The 19,199-nt window shown below is 42.7% G+C and overlaps 1 protein-coding gene across 1 annotated transcript; it reads left to right on the top strand.

Annotated features, from left to right (window-relative positions):
* Window positions 1-2,238: 2,238 nt before the first annotated feature.
* LOC120106928 (protein PHYTOCHROME KINASE SUBSTRATE 4-like) lies at window positions 2,239-4,746 on the top strand. The gene is made up of 2 exons (XM_039120024.1): window positions 2,239-4,165; window positions 4,260-4,746. The coding sequence occupies exon 1, from the start codon at window positions 2,312-2,314 to the stop codon at window positions 4,058-4,060; it is 1,749 nt and encodes a 582-aa protein (XP_038975952.1). The 5' UTR covers window positions 2,239-2,311; the 3' UTR covers window positions 4,061-4,165; window positions 4,260-4,746.
* The last annotated feature ends 14,453 nt before the right edge of the window (window positions 4,747-19,199 follow it).

Raw genomic sequence — 19,199 nt, 5'->3', positions numbered from 1 at the left:
CAATTCTCCTCAGAGATATGACGATCCAAAAGGTTTTTCTTCGGTACGTCTTGGAAGAAACCAAAACGAAGCCGATCGGACTTGCAGATCTAGTGAAAAACGAAATAAATAAAATAAAATAAAATATGCTGAATAAAAATGCAAAAATAAAAATCAGAAGTGGCTAAGAGGAGGAAGAACTTTTCTCCAAAAATTTTTTAGCATTTTTTTCTATTTTTTTGTGTCCCGAATAGGAGCAAATAGGAGGTATCTATAGGGTTCTTGGGTAGGAGCATTTTGGTCTTTTTACGGACGCGTCCGCATCTTCCGCAGATGCGCCCATAGTCATTTCGCGGCTAGTGGGCGCTGGCACGCGTCCGTGGAACGCGGACGTGGCCAGCCCGCATTTATTTCGCAAACGCCCCAGCGGGCGGGCACCCGAGACACGCGTCTCGGGCCGCATGCGCATTAATTTTTCTAATAGAAACTTGCGACTTGCATCGAATATTTTCTGGTAGAAGGGGGGCCCAGTGGGGGTTGCTACACGGGTGAGGTTGTCCCCCCTTCTATTTTTTACCAAAAAAAAGAAACAATATTATAAATATGGAGTCAAACTTAGATGCAGAGTCTAAATGGGAGAGTTCCCATTATAGTTCTAATACAACACAAGATTTTAAATAACGCATTATGCAATTATAACAAAATCCAACAAATCATTATTGATCATAATGATAGTTATGACAGCACTTATTAGTCTCGAAAAATGAAAAATAGCATTTCAAAATTTTGATATTAAAATAAAAACTATTACACTAGCTCTAATAGCAATGTTATAGCAGAAATTAATAAAAAATTATATAAAAATTACAGCATTGTATTTTTTTTGTTGCCGCTGGGCATCATTATGGTCTAGAGAGCTCGGGGATCGATCTTTTAGGCTGTAGAGATCGTCAAAAGGTTGCGACGTACTTGAGGTGATTCTGAAAAAGGGGGATCATGCTTGGACCTTCACTCCAGTGCCAGATTCGATATGAAACTATAAAGATGATGGAGTTTTCTTGCTGGAGAGTGTCCGATAGAAATTTTTCAATACCTAAATAAAACAGATTCTCAAAGAACAATAGTATGAGAGCGGTAGAGCGATAGCACAAAGGTATATGAGGGCTTGAGAGCACTTACTTGGGGTGTTCTCCAAGATTGGTTTGTATAGGAGAAGGTCAATGCCTATTGCCGAAGGATTCGGTTATCCGGATCGGCCATCTTTGGTAAGCTATCGCACGTTCGAAGATCATTTGCCGGTGTTTCGCTCATGCACCATGCCTCGCGCATCTCGTTGGTACGATTAAGAAAACCACTCGTGATTGTGGCCGAAATGTTGCTAGCTTGAGATATTTTGAATTCAAAAAACTCTCACTATGCTTCTGAGCTAGCCATGCTGCTTCTAGGCTCTTCGAAGACAATCTTGGATGCACGACCTTGGCCATACTACGACTGGAGGGTAGGCCACCTCCGAGCCTACTTCAGCTCATCGGACAATCTGCCTCAACTAGATGCTCACCAAAAAATAGATGATTCACAGCCATGAAGCTTTGAAAAGCACAAGTAGCACCCTCAAATGCTTAGCCAAACATGTCTATAGAATCCAATGGTTCTTTGCAGAACACTCAGAGGGCTCCACCTCTATTACAGCTGCAGGTAGTATCAGCGGTTATTGTCGAATAGTTTCAGCTGCTTGTACAACAGGTTCAAGCATTGACTATAGCGGTTTAGAACTTACAACGGACTATCACTAACCAACAACAATAGCGGCAATAGACTGACGCTAGAGGAATGATCATAATTCCACTACTAGAGATTGCACTAGAAGACAGATGACTCACAACTATGAAATCTTGAAGAGCACAAGCAGGACCCACGAATGCTCAATCAAACATGCATGTAGAATCTAACAATTTTTTGTAGAGCTCTTAGAAGACTTCACCCTACTGGCACCAGCGATCACTGCCGAGCAATTTCAGCTGCTTGTATAGCAAATTTATGCATTAACTATAGCAATCCAGAACTTACAGCAGGCTACTACCAACCAACAGTAAGAATAATAACACTTTTCATTTTTATTTGATAAAAATGTTAATTTTTGAAAATATGAGAGAAATAACAGTAGGTAAAAAATTTAAATCTTATAAAACTGATATTTTATACGAAAAGGTAAAGTAAAAATTACAATAGTTATTTTCAATGTACCTATATTTCGAGAAGCTGGTTCTATCTGCCGCGCTGAGGTCTTTATATTCTCCTGCTGTGCCGCTTTCCTTGCCAGAGACGGAGAGAGATGGAGAAATACCGAGTAACAGCTAGCTTTAACGGCGGCCTCTCTCACAGACCTCCCTCCTCTTCTATATCCCTCCCTCCCAAACCCCACCACCTCTGCGAGCCACCCATCTCCTCCTTCCTCCCTCCCGGTTCCCCAAAGCCCGCCGCCGCCTCGGGCGACCACCTCGGCCGCCGGACATCCGACGCCGAGATCAGTATCTTCGACGCCGAGCGCTACTTCCTGGATGGCAGCGGCACCCCCGACGTCAAGCGGACCATCATCCTCAACGGCACTGCAAGGTGCGACCTTTCCACCAACCCGCGCGACTCGTCTGTTTCCTCCGTCGACGGCGGCGGCGGCGTCTGCGGTCGCGCCGGCCGGAACGGCTCCTTCCACGCCACCCCCACTCCCACCGCCTCGTCGGAGACCAGCTGGAACAGCCGGTGTGGCCTCCTCTGCAATCCCCCCGGTTCCATTGCCGTCGCCGTCAAATCTTTACCCCTGAAAGAGCCGAAGAAAGGGATCTCCCCCTCTTCCTCCTTCGGCGTTCGGCGGCTTTTCGGCCGGGGCTGCCCGTGCTCCGGCAAGAAGTCCGTCGACGTCGAGGAGAACTACCCCGAGCCGCCCAAGAACCCAAGTCACTCCAAATTCGATTCCAGCCGCAGCGCCGTTAGTCGCTCGAAAAATCCGATATTTAGAACAGGGGAGGTCGGTCACGGTGCCATTGGAGATAAATCGGCTCCCAAAGATATCAAGAGCGAATGGGGAATCGCGGAGGGGTTGAAGCTGAAGATAAATACCGGAAATTGGGCCGAAGATCCGGAGGCATGCCATGTCTCCAAACGCTTCTCGAGGGAGAAGCCTTTTCCGGTGGAAATCGGCCACCGGATCGTCAGCTCCGATGGGGCATTCAACGAATCCAGCGGGTTCTCCTTTCCCGTGTTGAACCCGCGGCCGGCGAATCCTAACCCGCCAGAAGATCCTGCCCGGGATTCTCTCGAGGTTTTCCGGCCATCAGACGAAGCCACGGTCTTGAAGAAATCGACGGAGTTTCCGCGCCGGGCCCCAACGACGGTGCCCTTCTCCGGCGAGGCGGACCGTCGGAGCTTCACCTATCCGACAAGCCCCAAGACCCGGCCGCCCGAGGAGGACCAGGCCAGCGACACGAGCTCGGACCTGTTCGAGATCGAGAGCTTCTCCACGTCGTACCCCTCCTCCGTCAACCGCCGCCGCGACTCGCTCGATGAGCTCGATACGAGGAGGCTGTCCGGCGGTGGCGCCGCCGCGGCCGGAATCCTGCAGCTCCATCGGAGCCTGGAGGAGCCGGCGACGCCGTCGATCGCGGCGAGCGAGTGCTGCCCGCCGAGCGAGGTGAGCGTGCAGTGGAGCGTCACCACGGCGGAGGGCTTCGATCGGGCGAGCGTCGCCAACTTTTCCAGTGCCACCTCCGACTACGAGGAGCTCAGCTTCATCCAGGCGGAGCACGACCGCTTCGCCACGGCGATGGCCGCCGGCGAAGCCAAGCGGCGGGGCGGCGGAGGTGGGGGTTTGCTCCGCTGCCGGTGCGAGAAGGCGATCAGCGTCGCGCCAAACCCGGTCCGGTGCGGCCCGGTGTGGAGCCGGGCCGGGGCGTCGGTTTTTACGGTCGACCCGGACCGGGTCTCCGGATTTGCGGCCAAGCTGGCAGGCGGAACCCCAGGCCAGGAGAGGCCCGTTCTCCCGCGGTCGCTCTCGACTCGCGTTTCCCGGCCGGTCCAGACTCGGTAGATCGCCGACGGTTTGGTCGAGGTTGGGTCCAAGCATCCATGCTATTTTCGTTTGCGGTTCGTTGAGCTATAGAATATGATGGGATTAATTAATAACAAAATTAATGTAAGTTTTGTTGGGAAGTGTAGTTTTAAACGTCTAAAATTTTCTTTGAGAAAAATTTGGGTTCTCACGTCATGCATTTTTGGCTTTTTGATAGCAATGTTGGAGAACGGGTTGGTCTTGTAATGGAAATGCCATTAAGGGGATTTATGAATCCATGTCCTGTTCTCTTGCTTTGAAAGGTAAATGTCAACCAACTTGCACTGCTATTGCACAAGTTCACCAGTAAATCAAAACCTAGAATGCAATTAAAGCTGCAGCTTTTTCACACTGCCTCATGTTTAACATCATGAATAATTAATACGACATGTAGATGTTAATTAGTCCACGATATGCATAGAAAATGAGAACATTTGTAGTTCGAAATATACATATCAGTTAAAGTTATGTCATTCACTCAAAGTTTCAACTCAATGATTCAGTATATATTTTGCATGAGTATTTATTCAAGAATATGAAACCCTGTAACTTATCTTTGATTTAATTAATTTTAGCATTGTGAACAACAATGCTGGCTTGCAATTTTTTTTACTAGATAGAGATCTCCTTACTTTATCTCTTCTCTGTATTGGTTTACGCAAGATTGATTAATTCTTCAAAATAGGATGACTAAGTTGAAATAGGTATTGCTATTTTAAAGAAGAATTTTTGGATATCAAATGTGTAATGTAGATCAAGTCACTTTTTATATGAGCCTCTTGATTTAATTGGCTCATTTTCTACTTCTGAAGACCTAATTAGTCATGCATCTATCAAGCCTGACAACCAATTATGCACCATTTAATTAAGTCCTTCCTGAAGTAACATGTCGATTTGCTTTCTCACACACATATCATTAATATTGATGTTCACATCCAACACAACTACCTCAAGTGATGTGTCCAGCTTTAAAAGCACATATCGTACATTCATTTTGGAATGTGAAGTAGTAACATACTACTGGTTAGGTAACTAGAAGAAGCTATTGACATTAAATCAATATTCGCTTCCGTTCATTGCTAGTAACACCAAACCTTATCCTCTTCATATTTTTCATTGTCATCTCCTTACACCATCGCCGTCGAGTCATGTGGAGGAATTAATGTAGTTACTGACTGATGATAGAGAAGTATGAATGCCAACAAAATAAAAGCATCAAAATTGGTGGTTGTATCCACTTTCGCCCTACCAATAACAATTTCTGCCCAACCATATCTTGCATGGTAAAATTTGCTTAAGCATACATGGAAATTCGGTTGGCTACAGGAGGAAATTTCTATTTAACCGATGAAGTGAAAGTGGGATGGCAACCATATACAATTTCATGTTGTTTTTCAGGTCATTTTTGCGTATTGCCCGTAAACGAGCAAGCAATAGTTATGGCATGAGAATCCCTACATTCTTGATGCACCTCTATCTATGAAAGTTTATAAAATTATACTCAGCATGGTTTACCATGAGCAAGCAAGTCGATGGCATGTCCAACACCCAACAAAAGCTTCAACCTAAACATATTCACACTTGTAGTGTGTCTTAAAAGAGAGGTTGCACCACACTCAAGTACATGTGGCAACAGCAGTCGGTTGAGCAAAGTTGGCAAGCAAGAATAACTTTGAAGAGAAGCCAGTGGAGCTGATGCGGGGCAATAAGTAACTGAAGAAAAAGCATGGGTGGTTGGAGGGCCAGTTTGGAATAACGTGACATACAACCCTAGTGGTATCAAAGGGCACCTTGCACCACAAAATGAAATATAAATACTATATCATATAGATTTATTATAGACTTTCAGTAGAAATAACTTCTCATGAGTTAGAACAGTTTATTTTCATGATAACACCATGCACAGCTTCTCTCTCAACATTTACCGAAAACAATGCAGCTCCTAAAAGAAGGGATCGCATTAAAATGACAATGCCTTGTTATTGTTAATAATACCCGTTCATCGATAATATTAAGCAAATGGATAAAATTTTGGGAGGAGTGGAAGTGGGGACGTCGAATAAAGGAGCTATCGGGATTAAGGTCATGATAGAGATAGGGGAGGACTAGCTGGAAAAAATGAGATAACCCTATAGACAAGAGATAGGGAACCACTTGTACCACCGTATTAGAAATACAATGTGGCATGGTATAAATTCTCAAATTATCCATCGGCAGAAAAAATCTTGTTAATTAGGGTGGTCATTGTGAATATATTTTGGTGCCCCACGCACGTTCTTGGCATCTTCCACTATGGGCGCATTGCATATCTCCTTATCAAATTTCTATTAGGCATACCACATAATTGCATTTTGGATCTTGAAGGCCAAACATGCGTAAGTCGCACGAACACCTAAGTAGATCGAAACATCCAAGTTGTCTTTATCATATCTGCCGATCTAGTTTAGATACATTCTACCCAGTTTTCTTATATCATTTGTTAACTATATTCCCTAGATAACTTATTATGTGATCCGTATCTATGAATGTATCCTATTAACTATGGAATCATTTCAAAATTTCAATTTATACATACACCCTATTCTTCAGCCCCACACCAAAAAAAGGGTCCACATTAGGTCGGTCTTGATCGCATGGTCCAAAACTGGAACAAAGTTAAAGCAGGCCCAAGCTGCATGATCGGTGTCGATGCTGCGATCCAAGCCATCCAACTCCGCAACCGATGCATGCATGCATCAAGATTCATGCTTGGGATTTTATTATTGCAGGCTAGGGAGAGGTTCATGCTCCTTGCCATGTGAGCTGTCCCCTTAGATTAGGTTGGGATTTACTGGGTTGGGCCTGGAATGTCCTGCGGACCCAAAAGCCCATGTCTCCCTTGGATAGGACACCAAATCTGCAAAAATAGACCCATCCCTATATGTTTGTCTTGCATGTGAGTGATCTGTCAGGAGCCCACCAATCACTAACCATCCAACAATTGACCTGCTAGTAAAATATAGGGGGCGCAAACGCTACTACTTAGTGAACATTTGGTTACTTAGAGGTAATCTTGACGCTTTGGTGTCCACAATACTTGCCCATTCCTCCTCACCCAAGTAAGATAATTAATGTGATTGATACTTAGAAGTTGATACATGGATGCCTTTCCTTCTTTCTTTTCTTCTTTTCTTTGTTTTGTTTGTTCTGTTGTGATTTCCTTTCCTATTTGTGGAGAAGATGTGGAAGGATCCCTTCAGATAAGAATCCATCAATGATGGCATTTGGATGATTCAATGCCTTGCTATGTTATAGAAGAATGTAGCAAGAAACTAACTACAATGTCTGAAATGGCTAAGAACGGTTGGTGGGGGAGTGCAGTAGGATGGTTAATATAGGTTAGAGATTGACAATGCAGATCCTCCTTGTACATCAGGATGTCATAGATCTTCCATCGATTTGATTGTATCTTCTTGTACCTATGTCAGTCTATTTTTTGATGATTGTGCAATTTTGTTCAGATACACCTCTTAGCGAGAAATGTTTAGGTGGACCCGGTCCACTGACGATCTAGGATGAAATCAAATCATTTTCCTCCTCTTTTTTTTTTTTTATGTATAATAGCAGCATGACCTAAGATGATTTCATTCTAGGTCGACGGTAGACCAGATCTCCTTAATAATTTCTCCTTCTTAGCTATTTCATTTGCTAATATACCACAACCGGTAAGCTTTTTTTAATAGATCATAAGTCTTTTCCTAATAGAAAAATACTTATTAGGCGGTGCCCCATCCATTATATACTGTTTCACTTCTCCACTAATAGGCGCATGGCAAGGTCTGCCGGCTAACCTAATCTAACTTATCTAATCATATATATATATATATAGAATAAATATACACACACATGCTAATATAGAGGTGTTGCTTGTGCGAAAGTTTCCACATTATCATTAATAAAGTAAAAATCATATATCAATTAAATTAATGTATTAATTAAAGCTATGTAATAATTAAGTATATGTTATAGAATAATAGTTTTTAATCACTTGAAAACTAATATTTGTAATGAGATTTAAATCCTTCTTAGATTCTACAATATCATTAATAAGGTAAAACTCGTATATTAATTAAATTGATTAGACAAGAGAGTTGTGAAAATGCAAACAAACAATTGTAGGCTATAGAATAGTAATTTTAAATTTATTATATAAAGATACAAAATTATAAAAAATTATATAATAATTAAAATAAATATATCTAACATTCATAATTTATTTAATAAAATATTTTATATGTAGTATCATATATAACAACTACATGTTTATAATTTAGTTTCAACTCCAAGTCAAGCCAATCAACATATGCATAGCCTTGAAATTTAGTATATTCTACACTCTAGCCTGCGCTTATCTAATTTACTCATGACTTTAAATAATAATTATTACAATATTGCGGTAGCACCATGATGGTTTTGACAAACCTATATAATGTTTTAAATATTATATTGCAGATTATATTTTATATAATATAGTATAAAAGTAGGCCTTTTCGGTAGGAATTAGATTTAATATTGCCAAGTGTATATAACAAAAGCCTGACATTTATTCAACAAAAAATCTTTAAGATGAAGCCATCTTTTATCTTCTCCTACAGAATTCTATATATGAATGTTGGAAAAATTAAAAATCTCTAAATATCTTCATCTTTTGTACCACATAAATTGAAGAATATCTATTTTAAGTGATAAGTAGAACTTTAATTGAAAGACTGCCTTCAATTTTTTAAAAGTATGCCATATGTTTAGCAAAAAATCCTCAAGATAAAATCATCTATTAATCTTCTCTAAGAAAATTCCAGATGTGAGTATATCAAAAAAAAATTAAGCAGCTCCAGGTACTTTTATCTTCTATTTTGCATAGACTGAAGAAATATCTAGTTGGAGTATTAAATAGTAACTTTAATTGAAAAACTTCTAAAAATTTTTAAAATAAGAAAGAATTGAGAGGTATGGGAATATTGATAATAAATAGAAGGTGGATAACCAATCCAAGAAGAATATGAATTTATTGAGGAAAGTGCATAAAAAAATTCAGTTGCTCCATCTCCTGTCCCAAAAGACTCACAATTCACCATTGCTTTACCAAGCACCATGTCATCACCCTTCTTATGATATATAATAAAAGGCTATTCTTTTATAATCTCATAAAATACAATTCAATCAAAATTTACCTCTATTTATAAACTTTGTATATGCTTATCAATTTCTGTAGATGCCTATATTAAAAACTCATATGTGCCATGTGGACACCTATATTAATAAAGTTACTAATATACTAATTTGTATAAAATAGAGTAGAAGATCTCTCCATTTTCCATGTGGATACCTATATCAATATAGTTATTAATACAGCTCTTTAATTTGGATATTAGTAGGGCTCTTATTTAATACAGTTTTTATCAAAATATAACAATATAATATCAATAATAAGAAGCTTATTAGCTTATTAAACCATATTAAATAAAAAAATTTCGTTAGTACTACTAAATTAATAAAAAATTAATGATATTATTAATAACCATATTTGTTTAATATTTGAAAAAATGCTTTTCATTAGTACTATATCCTGCTTATATTCTGCACAGATTATGATGCCGGACTAACTTGTAAATGGAGGCAGGAGAAGAAGGGAAGAGAAGGAGGAAGAAGAAGAGAAGAAGGAGAAGGGAGGAGAGGAGAAGGAGAGGAGACGTGGGGAAAAGAGTTCTTTAATTCTGCATTAAAAACCCTAATCAGCTTACAAGTTCCCTTTAAATAGGGCCCCATAAGAACAATTAAAATAAACCCCTTACATAAAATAATTCCCCACAAATAAGCCCTAAAATGAAAATAAGCCCAGAATAAAATAAACCACAAATAAATTCCTAAACACAAATAAACCCAGAAATAACAATAAGCAAATATGCAAATAAAATGGGGACCTAGCTGATGTCCCCATCAACTCCTCCCGGGTGAGAAAAACTCGACCCCGTCGAGTGTAAATCGGGGCGGCTGTCGTACTGCTCCAGAAGATCCGGGTCAAGGCGCTGCAACTCAGCTCGCGAAATCCACGACACATCTGATTCGGGTCGACCTTTCCACCGAACAAAGTAACGTTGGTAGCTTCCTCTCCTGGTAGATATAACCTGCTCATCTAATATATGTTCTATGTGTTCTCTGCGTGCATGAAACTGTGGAGGTGGAGGCTCACTAGCAGGTGCTAGAGCAGGGTGATCAACAACAGTGGATGTATCAACAAAAGGGTCAGAAGGAATGAATGTTGATTTCTTGTATGGGACTAAATATTCAATATTAAATGTCGCACTAATCCCATAGTCTTCAGGAAGATCTACAACATACGCATTCGAACTGATTTTCTTTAGGACTTTGAATGGTCCCGCACTACGAGATTGCAACTTTTTGAACGTTCCTGAAGGAAGTCGTTCAGGTCTAATTCTTACCATGACTGAATCACCTACATTTAATTCTTTATAACGGCGGTGCAAATCAGCAAAGGATTTATATTTTAAGTTATTAGAGTGAATAAGTTTGCTGATCTCCTGATGCAATGAATGCAGGTGTGAAGCAAATGATTGTGCAGACTCAGAGACTCTATGTTGATGAGACATGGGGATCAAGTCTATGGGTTGCCTAGGTTTATAACCATTCACCACTTCAAAAGGACTCATGCCTATGGTCCTATTGACCGAACTATTATATGTAAACTCGGCAGTTGGTAACACGAGATCCCAAGTCCTAGTATGCTCACCTACCAGACATCTGAGAAGACTCCCTAGACTTCGGTTGACAACTTCGGTCTGGCCATCAGTTTGGGGATGATAGGCGGAGGAAAATTTTAATTTGGTACCCATCATGTGCCAAAGAGTTTTCCAAAAATAGCTCATAAATTTAACATCCCTATCGGACACAATAGATTTAGGGAGACCATGGAGTCTAACGACTTCGTCAAAATAGAGTTTCGCAATCCTAGAAGCATCAGAAGTCTTAGAACATGGTAGAAAATGAGCCATTTTAGAGAACCGGTCCACTACTATAAAAATGGAATCATGTTTGATCGAGGTACGTGGAAGCCCTAACACAAAATCCATGCTAACATCTTGCCACGGACAATCAGGAACTGGTAGTGGAGTGTAAAGCCCAGTGTTCTGTTTACGTTGTTTGGCTAAGTGACATGTGCGGCACTGAGCGACGATCTTGGCCACGTCTCTCTTGAGACTCGGCCAGAAGAAACGTCTTTCCACCATCTCAATGGTTTTGTCTCTCCCGAAATGCCCAGACAGTCCTCCAGCGTGTATTTCCCATACTAGAAAATCTCTCAAAGAAGTTCGAGGAATACACAATCGGTCGGAGCGAAAGAGATAATCATCGTGTAAAAAGAAATCATCGTGCTCTCTCTCTACTCCATCTCGTAAGGTCAGGTATACATTACTAAAATCAGGACAGGTGGTATATTGTTCCCTGATCCTTTCAAAACCAATTACTTCAGTGCTCATCATGGATAGGAGGAAGATCCGTCGACTGAGCGCATCAGCAGCCTTATTCTCAACTCCAGCTTTATGTTTCAGCACAAAAGTATAGGCTTGTAGAAACTCAATCCATCGGCCATGTCGAAAGTTTAATTTCTTTTGAGAATTGAGATACTTTAAAGCCTCATGGTCTGAATACAGGACAAATTCTTGCGGTAGCAAATAGTGTCGCCAATGTCGCAAAGTTTGCACTACCGCATAGAATTCCTTATCATAGGTGGAATAACGCAACCTGCCGTCACTTAATTTTTCACTAAAGAACGCGACAGGGTGACCTTCTTGGCTTAACACACCACCTATGCCAACTCCAGAGGCATCACATGCGACCTCGAATACCTTAGTGAAATCAGGGAGGCGCAAGACAGGTGCTCCGGTCATCCTATGCTTAATATCTTTAAATGCTTGGGATGCCGACTTAGTCCAGATAAAGTCTCCTTTCTTCATGCAATCTGTGATGGGAGACATTATCGAACTAAAATTCCTAATGAAGCGACGATAGAAAGTAGCCAGACCATGAAAACTGCGTACTTCGGCTAAGGTCTTGGGCTCAGGCCAATCGACTATCGCGCTTACTTTTTCTGGATCAGCAGAGACACCCTTGGAAGATACTATGAACCCTAAGAAAGTGACGTGATCAGTCAGGAAGGCACACTTCTTAGGGTTTGCAAAGAAGCTTTCTCTCTGCAGGACTTCACAAACCTGCCTTAGGTGTGAAAGATGGAGCTCTTGAGTTTGACTATAAATGAGGATGTCATCAAAGTATACAACAACAAATTTGTTCAAGAAAGGTCGAAAGATCTGTGTCATCACCCTCATAAAAGTACTTGGAGCATTTGTTAATCCGAAAGGCATTACTAACCATTCGTAGAGTCCATCTTTGGTTTTGAATGCTGTTTTCCATTCATCCCCAGGACGAATCCGAATCTGGTGGTACCTACTCTTTAGGTCGATCTTGGAAAAAACTGTAGCACCAGACATGTAGTCTAAAAGGTCGTCCAGCCTCGGAATGGGAAAACGATACTTTACCGTGATTTTATTGATAGCACGGCTATCGACGCACATCCTCCAAGAGCCATCTTTCTTGGGAGTGAGGAGTGCAGGTACAGCACAGGGACTCAAACTCTCACGAATATACCCTCGAGTGACGAGTTCGTCAACTTGGCGTTTCAGTTCAGTGTGCTCGTTTGGATTGAGTCTATGGTGGGGAAGATTTGGCAGTGACGCTCCAGGAATGAGATCAATTACGTGCTGGATATCACGCATTGGAGGGAGTGCCTCTGGAAGATCAGTTGGAAAAACAGAGTGAAACTCCTCCAACAGAGGAACTACGGCGGCCGGATGTTCGACATTTGACTCCACATTAATAACTCTAGCCACAAGGGCGAACACAGGTGAATGGCTTTCGATATCTTTCATTACCTCTTTCGAAGTAATGATGTGGAGTGACTCTTCCTTTTGTGGTGTAGCACCCTTCTTCTCAAGAACGGGCTCTCTAGGAGGCAATGAATTCAATATAATTTTCCGACCCTGGAACATAAAACTACACGAATTTGACCAACCATGAAGTGTGACGTTCCTATCGTATAACCAAGGTCTTCCTAAGATGACTTGACCTACGTCCATCGGAAGGCAGTCGCACCAAATCTCGTCTTTATAAGATAGGAATTGAATCGGGACAAGGCATCTTTCTGAAACCGAAATGGACGTCTTATCTACCCAGGCTACTTTATATGGATTAGGATGAGGGGTAGATTTCAGGCTAAGGCGAGAAACAACTCCAGACGCAATGGCATTGATGCAACTCCCGCTATCAAATAAGATTTTGCATGTTTTACCATTGATCTTAATAAGTGTATAAAATAGGGAGGTTCTTCGCCAGTCTTGTTCGGTCTTTGTTTGGGCTAGTGTGCACCTCACCACATGGAGCCTATGGTTTTGGTCATTCCTATCAGTGGGCTCATTTTGGTGTTCAGTCTGAACAAACTCTAACCCGGTCTTTTCATCTCCAAAGTCATCTACAAAATCCTCAATGTTTGGTTCATAGACTTCTTCGACACATTCAGTATCCTGGGTTCCTGCTTCCAGTTCAGTCATTAAATAAGTCTTGGCATTACATTGGGACGCAATATGGCCAAACTTTTGGCACCTGAAACACTGGGTTTGGTTTCTTAAGGGCGGGTTGGACCCTAATATGCCTTTTCCTTTATCAGTTGATGTACTTTGAGCAGGCACCGGGAACGTCCTAGTCGGTGTTTGGCTAGAACCGGGCTGTGAAGGATGGTTGGAGAGTGGTCTGGGTTGTGGGAGATGGCTTTGATTAGGTCGGGCTCCTGGGGGTAAGAACCGAGAGTCGGTACGTCTCACCACAGGGACTCGTAAAAAACTATCCACGTCTTGAGCCAATTGGTATGCCTGGCCAAGGGTAGTAATCTCTCGGAGGATCAATTCTTTCTGGATCTCCTCACGGAGCCCTGTCCGAAACCTAGAAAGAGTAACAGTCTCCTCTTCGATTACACCACACCTCATGTGAAACTCCTCAAATTGTGCAATGTAATCGGCAACAGTTGAAGTTCCTTGAGTTAGTTTCTGCCACCTATCCATAAGGCGTTGTCGGTAAGAGAATGGCAGATACTTCTCATTCAGTTTCTCTTTCATATCCTCCCAATGGGAGGTGATGCGTGGAAGCCTCTGGGTCTCAGGCCGATGTTCAACGTTATGCCAGTACCAGTGAGCTTGCCCAATAAGCTTCATTTTGGCAAACCGTACTTTTCTATCTTCAGTCATATCGTACCACTCAAAATAGTTATCCATGGCTGCTCTCCAATCAAGGTACACGCTCGGCTCTAATTGACCAGCAAATGTGGGGGCTTCTACTCGCACGGTACGAAGTAGTCGCTCGTCAAGATCGCGCTGGTGATCAGAATGATGTTGGTTCCTAGGGGGATGGGGAAAAGCTGCAGGCGGTGTGGTCAAACCAAACTCGGGATAAGCTGCGATTGGGGATGATGGTTCCGGAGTCCTAGGGTGTTGTACTAGGGCACGGATCTCACATTTGAATTCGTCGTTATCAGCTCGTATTGCAGCTAATTGTTCCAGAATATCTTGTATGACTCTGGGGTCCATGGTGGATGAAGGGGTCTGAGAGTCAGTGAGGAGGTACTCTCTACCACTACGGGTGGGCATACAGGAACTACTCTAGTTGGTGATATGATATGCAATGCTACTAATGAACCCTAATTGTCCAAATGTAATGCAGGACAACCTACTGATACAATCCACTAATGCAACCTACTATGAATTCGGAAGTCAGCAACTTTTCACAAAAATAACTTAAAATTAAATGTTACTAATTTGTACTTTGGTTAGTTCAGAATTAAAGTAGAAAATTAGTCACTATAAGAAGTTAGGTTGCAAACACGTTTTACGGTCATTCCAAGTCTGAAAGTAATCTAATCTATGGATGTTGATGATGTCCTGACACTAAGGTGTGCTAATTTAATATTTAGATTTAATTGGTAGGTAGGACGGGTGTGGTGGAAAATGTTCTAGGTTTTGCAGTTTGACAAGAAAATAAGTTTCAAAATAGGACTGTCATGCAAGAGAACTAGAACATATTTAGATAAGCAAGCCCAAAGGAGGAAGAACCTATTACCTGTGGTGAATACAGTTGACCAGAATCGTCTGCTCGTGGAGTCTCGAACACGAAGTTGACGCTGGGCAGAGCTAGCTGGAGTTGTAGACCTGGATCTACAGCACAAAGATTCCTGGGCTGTCGAAATGGGCTGAAGAACACTCTGGATCGGGCCTGAAACAGGGCCTGCAGCCAAGGGCCTTGGGCCGCGCTTCAGCAAACGGCACACGGGCCTGGACCAAGCCCGTTCTGAAACTGCCTGGACCTGGGCCGCGCTCAAGGAAGGTTGGCGCGCGGGCCGGGTGGGGGAGCTGGGCTTGCGGCCTGCTGACCTCGGGCTAGGGTCAGGCTGGTGGAGCTCGGGTGTAGCGTGATGGCACCGCTAGGATGTCTCCTAGTCTCGGGTGAGAAGAGAAGGCCGGATGGAGCTCGGCGAAGGGACGCTGCAGGTGACCCGCTCGGAGGAGACGGCGCTCGGAGGAGGCTCGGACGAGGGCTCGGGCGACGGGAGGCAGACGGTGGGCGGCACTCAGGCGGTGTTCCAGATCATAAAATCAGGATCTAGGATGTTGGGATGAAGAAGAAGGGCTCGGGCGGCGAGAGGCGAGGGCTCGACGGCGGGGAGGCACTCAGGCGGTGGAACTCGGACGGCGGAGACGACGACAGCTCGGTCACCGGAGGTCGAGCGGCGACGGCTCGGGGTGCTCGGACGAGGTGGCGGAGCCGGAGGGGCGCTCGGCGGCGGCGCTCGGCGACGGGGCGGCGACGGGCAACGGCGGTTGCACTCAGACAGTGGGGAGGCACCGTGGACGAACGGCGGCTCGGCGAAGACGGCGTCGGTGGCGATGGCGGCGGAAACCCCTAGGGTTTCCTTTTCGGCAGAACAGAGGTTAGTTTTTTTTTTTTTTTTTTTTTTTGAGGGGAAACACGTGCAGGTCATGTGATCCGACCTTTTTTTTTTTTCTTTTTTTTTTTTTTAACTTACCGGATGTGGACCTGGGCTAACGAGTTTTGGGGTAACGGGTTTAGAACTTACCCGTTACCGTAACTCCTTCTTCAACCTCCCGATCGATTCGGGAGGTCGTTCCGGCCGCTTCGGCGGTGGTTGCGGGGCGGCCGAACGGCGTGGCAGCGGCGGAGCTTGCGGCCGCAGCTTCGTGGTCGGAGGCGACAGGCGGCGGCCGGTGGTGGTAGGAGGACACAGCGGCGTTTGCGGCCGGAACGGAGAGCGAATCGGCGGTTGCAGGCGGTGCGGCCGACGCAGTGGTGACTCCGGCTTCGAGGGACAACGCTGCAAGGAGGGCGGTGACGTTCTTCTTCTTTCCGGCGGCGGGAACCACTCGTGGCCCTTCGACACGCTCCGGCGTCCGGGGTCGACGTACGGCGTAATACTCGTGCGGCCACAGAAATCCAGGGATCCGGCGACGATCGGCCATACACCGGCTGCCGGTGGTTGCAGGTGGTGGGGCAACGGCGACGACCGAGGGAGCAAGTCAGATGGATGCGAGGGAGAATCCGACGCAGGGACTGTGGCTCTTTCTTCTCTTTCGGCTGCAGAACCTTTTTTTTTTTTTTTTTTTTACTTTTGTGCGGGAGCCGAGAGAAGCTCGGTGAACCAGGGTTGCTCCCCTCTGCCCCTTTTTGTGCAAACTGAGAGGACAAGAAATCTTTTTTTTTTTTTTTTTTTTTTTGGTGAGCGGACTGACAGAGGGAAGGGGCCTGTTCTTGTTGTTGATGGTAACCGAGGGAAAGAAAAACTGTTGACGGATCGGGGCTTTGGCAATAGAAGCAAAACCGATCGCTCTGATACCAAGTTGATGCTGGACTAACTTGTAAATGGAGGCAGGAGAAGAAGGGAAGAGAAGGAGGAAGAAGAAGAGAAGAAGGAGAAGGGAGAGAGGAGAAGGAGAGGAGACGTGGGGAAAAGAGTTCTTTAATTCTGCATTAAAAACCCTAATCAGCTTACAAGTTCCCTTTAAATAGGGCCCCATAAGAACAATTAAAATAAACCCCTTACATAAAATAATTCCCCACAAATAAGCCCTAAAATGAAAATAAGCCCAGAATAAAATAAACCACAAATAAATCCCTAAACACAAATAAACCCAGAAATAACAATAAGCAAATATGCAAATAAAATGGGGACCTAGCTGATGTCCCCATCAGATTATTAGATTGTACTAATATTTTATTAATTTTTGTTGCATTTTGATGATCATGATTTTACTAAAAAATGAAATTACAACCATTAATGACCATTCTATACTGCATTTAAATATCCTCTAAAAGTAATACTTCTCTATTTTTTATTATACACAAGTTGGATCGTGATTTTATTATCTCATAATAATATATTATCTAACTATATGGATAGATATACATATACTATTAGATTTTCATATCATGATACACCATCATATTAATATCAAAAAAATATTTTAGTGGATAATTAGGCTCTTCTTTTTTTTATATTCTATTTTATTTTTGTTATCTATTCTATTACAACTATTTTATATTGCGTTTCAAGAATAGTTGAACGAGAGAGAAAAAACTGTATCCCACATTGCATGGGTTATATACTACTAAAAAACCCTAGTGATTGGCTAATATATTGAAGCCGCATCATATGATGCATGTGAATTTATGTAGTATTAATCATACGGATAGGATTAGGAATACATTTTGGTTTCAACTTTCAATGCTCAAAATCATCATATAATCACTTGAATAGTGCAATGCTTTCATATTGACCCTCTTTTGGTAGCGCGCCAGGGGCAAACCCACAGAGGAGCACTATCTGTATAAGACGTGCCATTATTTAGCAACGTATGAACTCGCAATTAAGTCTTGATATACTCCAATCTAACATGCTAGGGCCCATGCATTTCTAGAACCTTTATAAGCCACTTGTGAGTAACATGACAGGTAGCTAGTTATGGGCATACGTAACCCAGTTGACTTGTTAAAAGTGCTATTTTAATTTTAAAATATTACAAAACCATTAATAATTTCTATCAATAGGCACACACATAACCATTCAATTTAGCAAAGAATGGAACAGCCATCAAAGTAAATCTTAAATTTAAAAACTACTGGAAAGCTATCCAAGATATATGAAAGCATCGGCAAAACCAAGAATTTTTCGATGCTTATTAAAGCGTCGGCGTACGTCTTTTTGCCGACGCAAAAATGCATCGGCATAAACTCACTTGGGTGCGTCGGGGATACTATCAGAGGTTTTTTGCCAATGCTTTTACCGTGTCGAGGAAACTGGGCAGCTGAGAGTTTTTACCGACGCTTTAAAAGCGTCGACAAAAACGTGTCAGCCCATGTCACAATGGTTTTTTAACGATGCTTTAAAGCATCGGGAGAGGAATTTTTTTCAAAAAAAAAATATTAGAAATACAAATGCATATCATAAACCACATTATAGCAATATGAACCTGCATTACATTTACATCAACACAAGCATTCAGATCATTCAAAACATTCATATTGTCATATATGATTAAATTTATAATGGAGGTTACTTAAAGATCAGTAGATGAACAAGAACAATCAAGCAGATTCACAGAATTCAATTGATTTATTGGCACCCCCCCGAATTTAACATTAAAGGTAGAGTGCAAGTAGGGTTGCAAACAGGTCAGATCAAATCAAGGCCTATTTGACCCTATCCTGACACAATTTCATATTTGGGTCTTGATTTTGAGCTAGCCTAGACGCAATCCATTAGATAATCGGATTGAATGAAGTCCAGTCCATGGAAAAGATTTAGAATCCAATAGATCATCCGGGTCAAGTTGGGGTCAAATATAACTTGGATCAACCCAAAATACTGAGGTTTAGGTCTAGGCTGGGTCAAGTTGAGCTAGAAAGTCATGTCAGACATTTAGCTATTCTTTTATAGCTAATAATATAA

Source organism: Phoenix dactylifera, unplaced genomic scaffold (genome assembly GCF_009389715.1).
Source record: "Phoenix dactylifera cultivar Barhee BC4 unplaced genomic scaffold, palm_55x_up_171113_PBpolish2nd_filt_p 000693F, whole genome shotgun sequence".
Taxonomy (NCBI): domain Eukaryota; kingdom Viridiplantae; phylum Streptophyta; class Magnoliopsida; order Arecales; family Arecaceae; genus Phoenix; species Phoenix dactylifera.
The sequence above is the reverse complement of the archived record's forward strand: the minus strand, read 5'-3'. Positions and strand labels throughout refer to the sequence as shown.

What these genes read in the sequence shown, in the direction of transcription:
- LOC120106928 (XM_039120024.1), top strand. Translation starts at nt 2,312, where the DNA reads ATGGAGAAATACCGAGTAACAGCTAGCTTTAACGGCGGCCTCTCTCAC.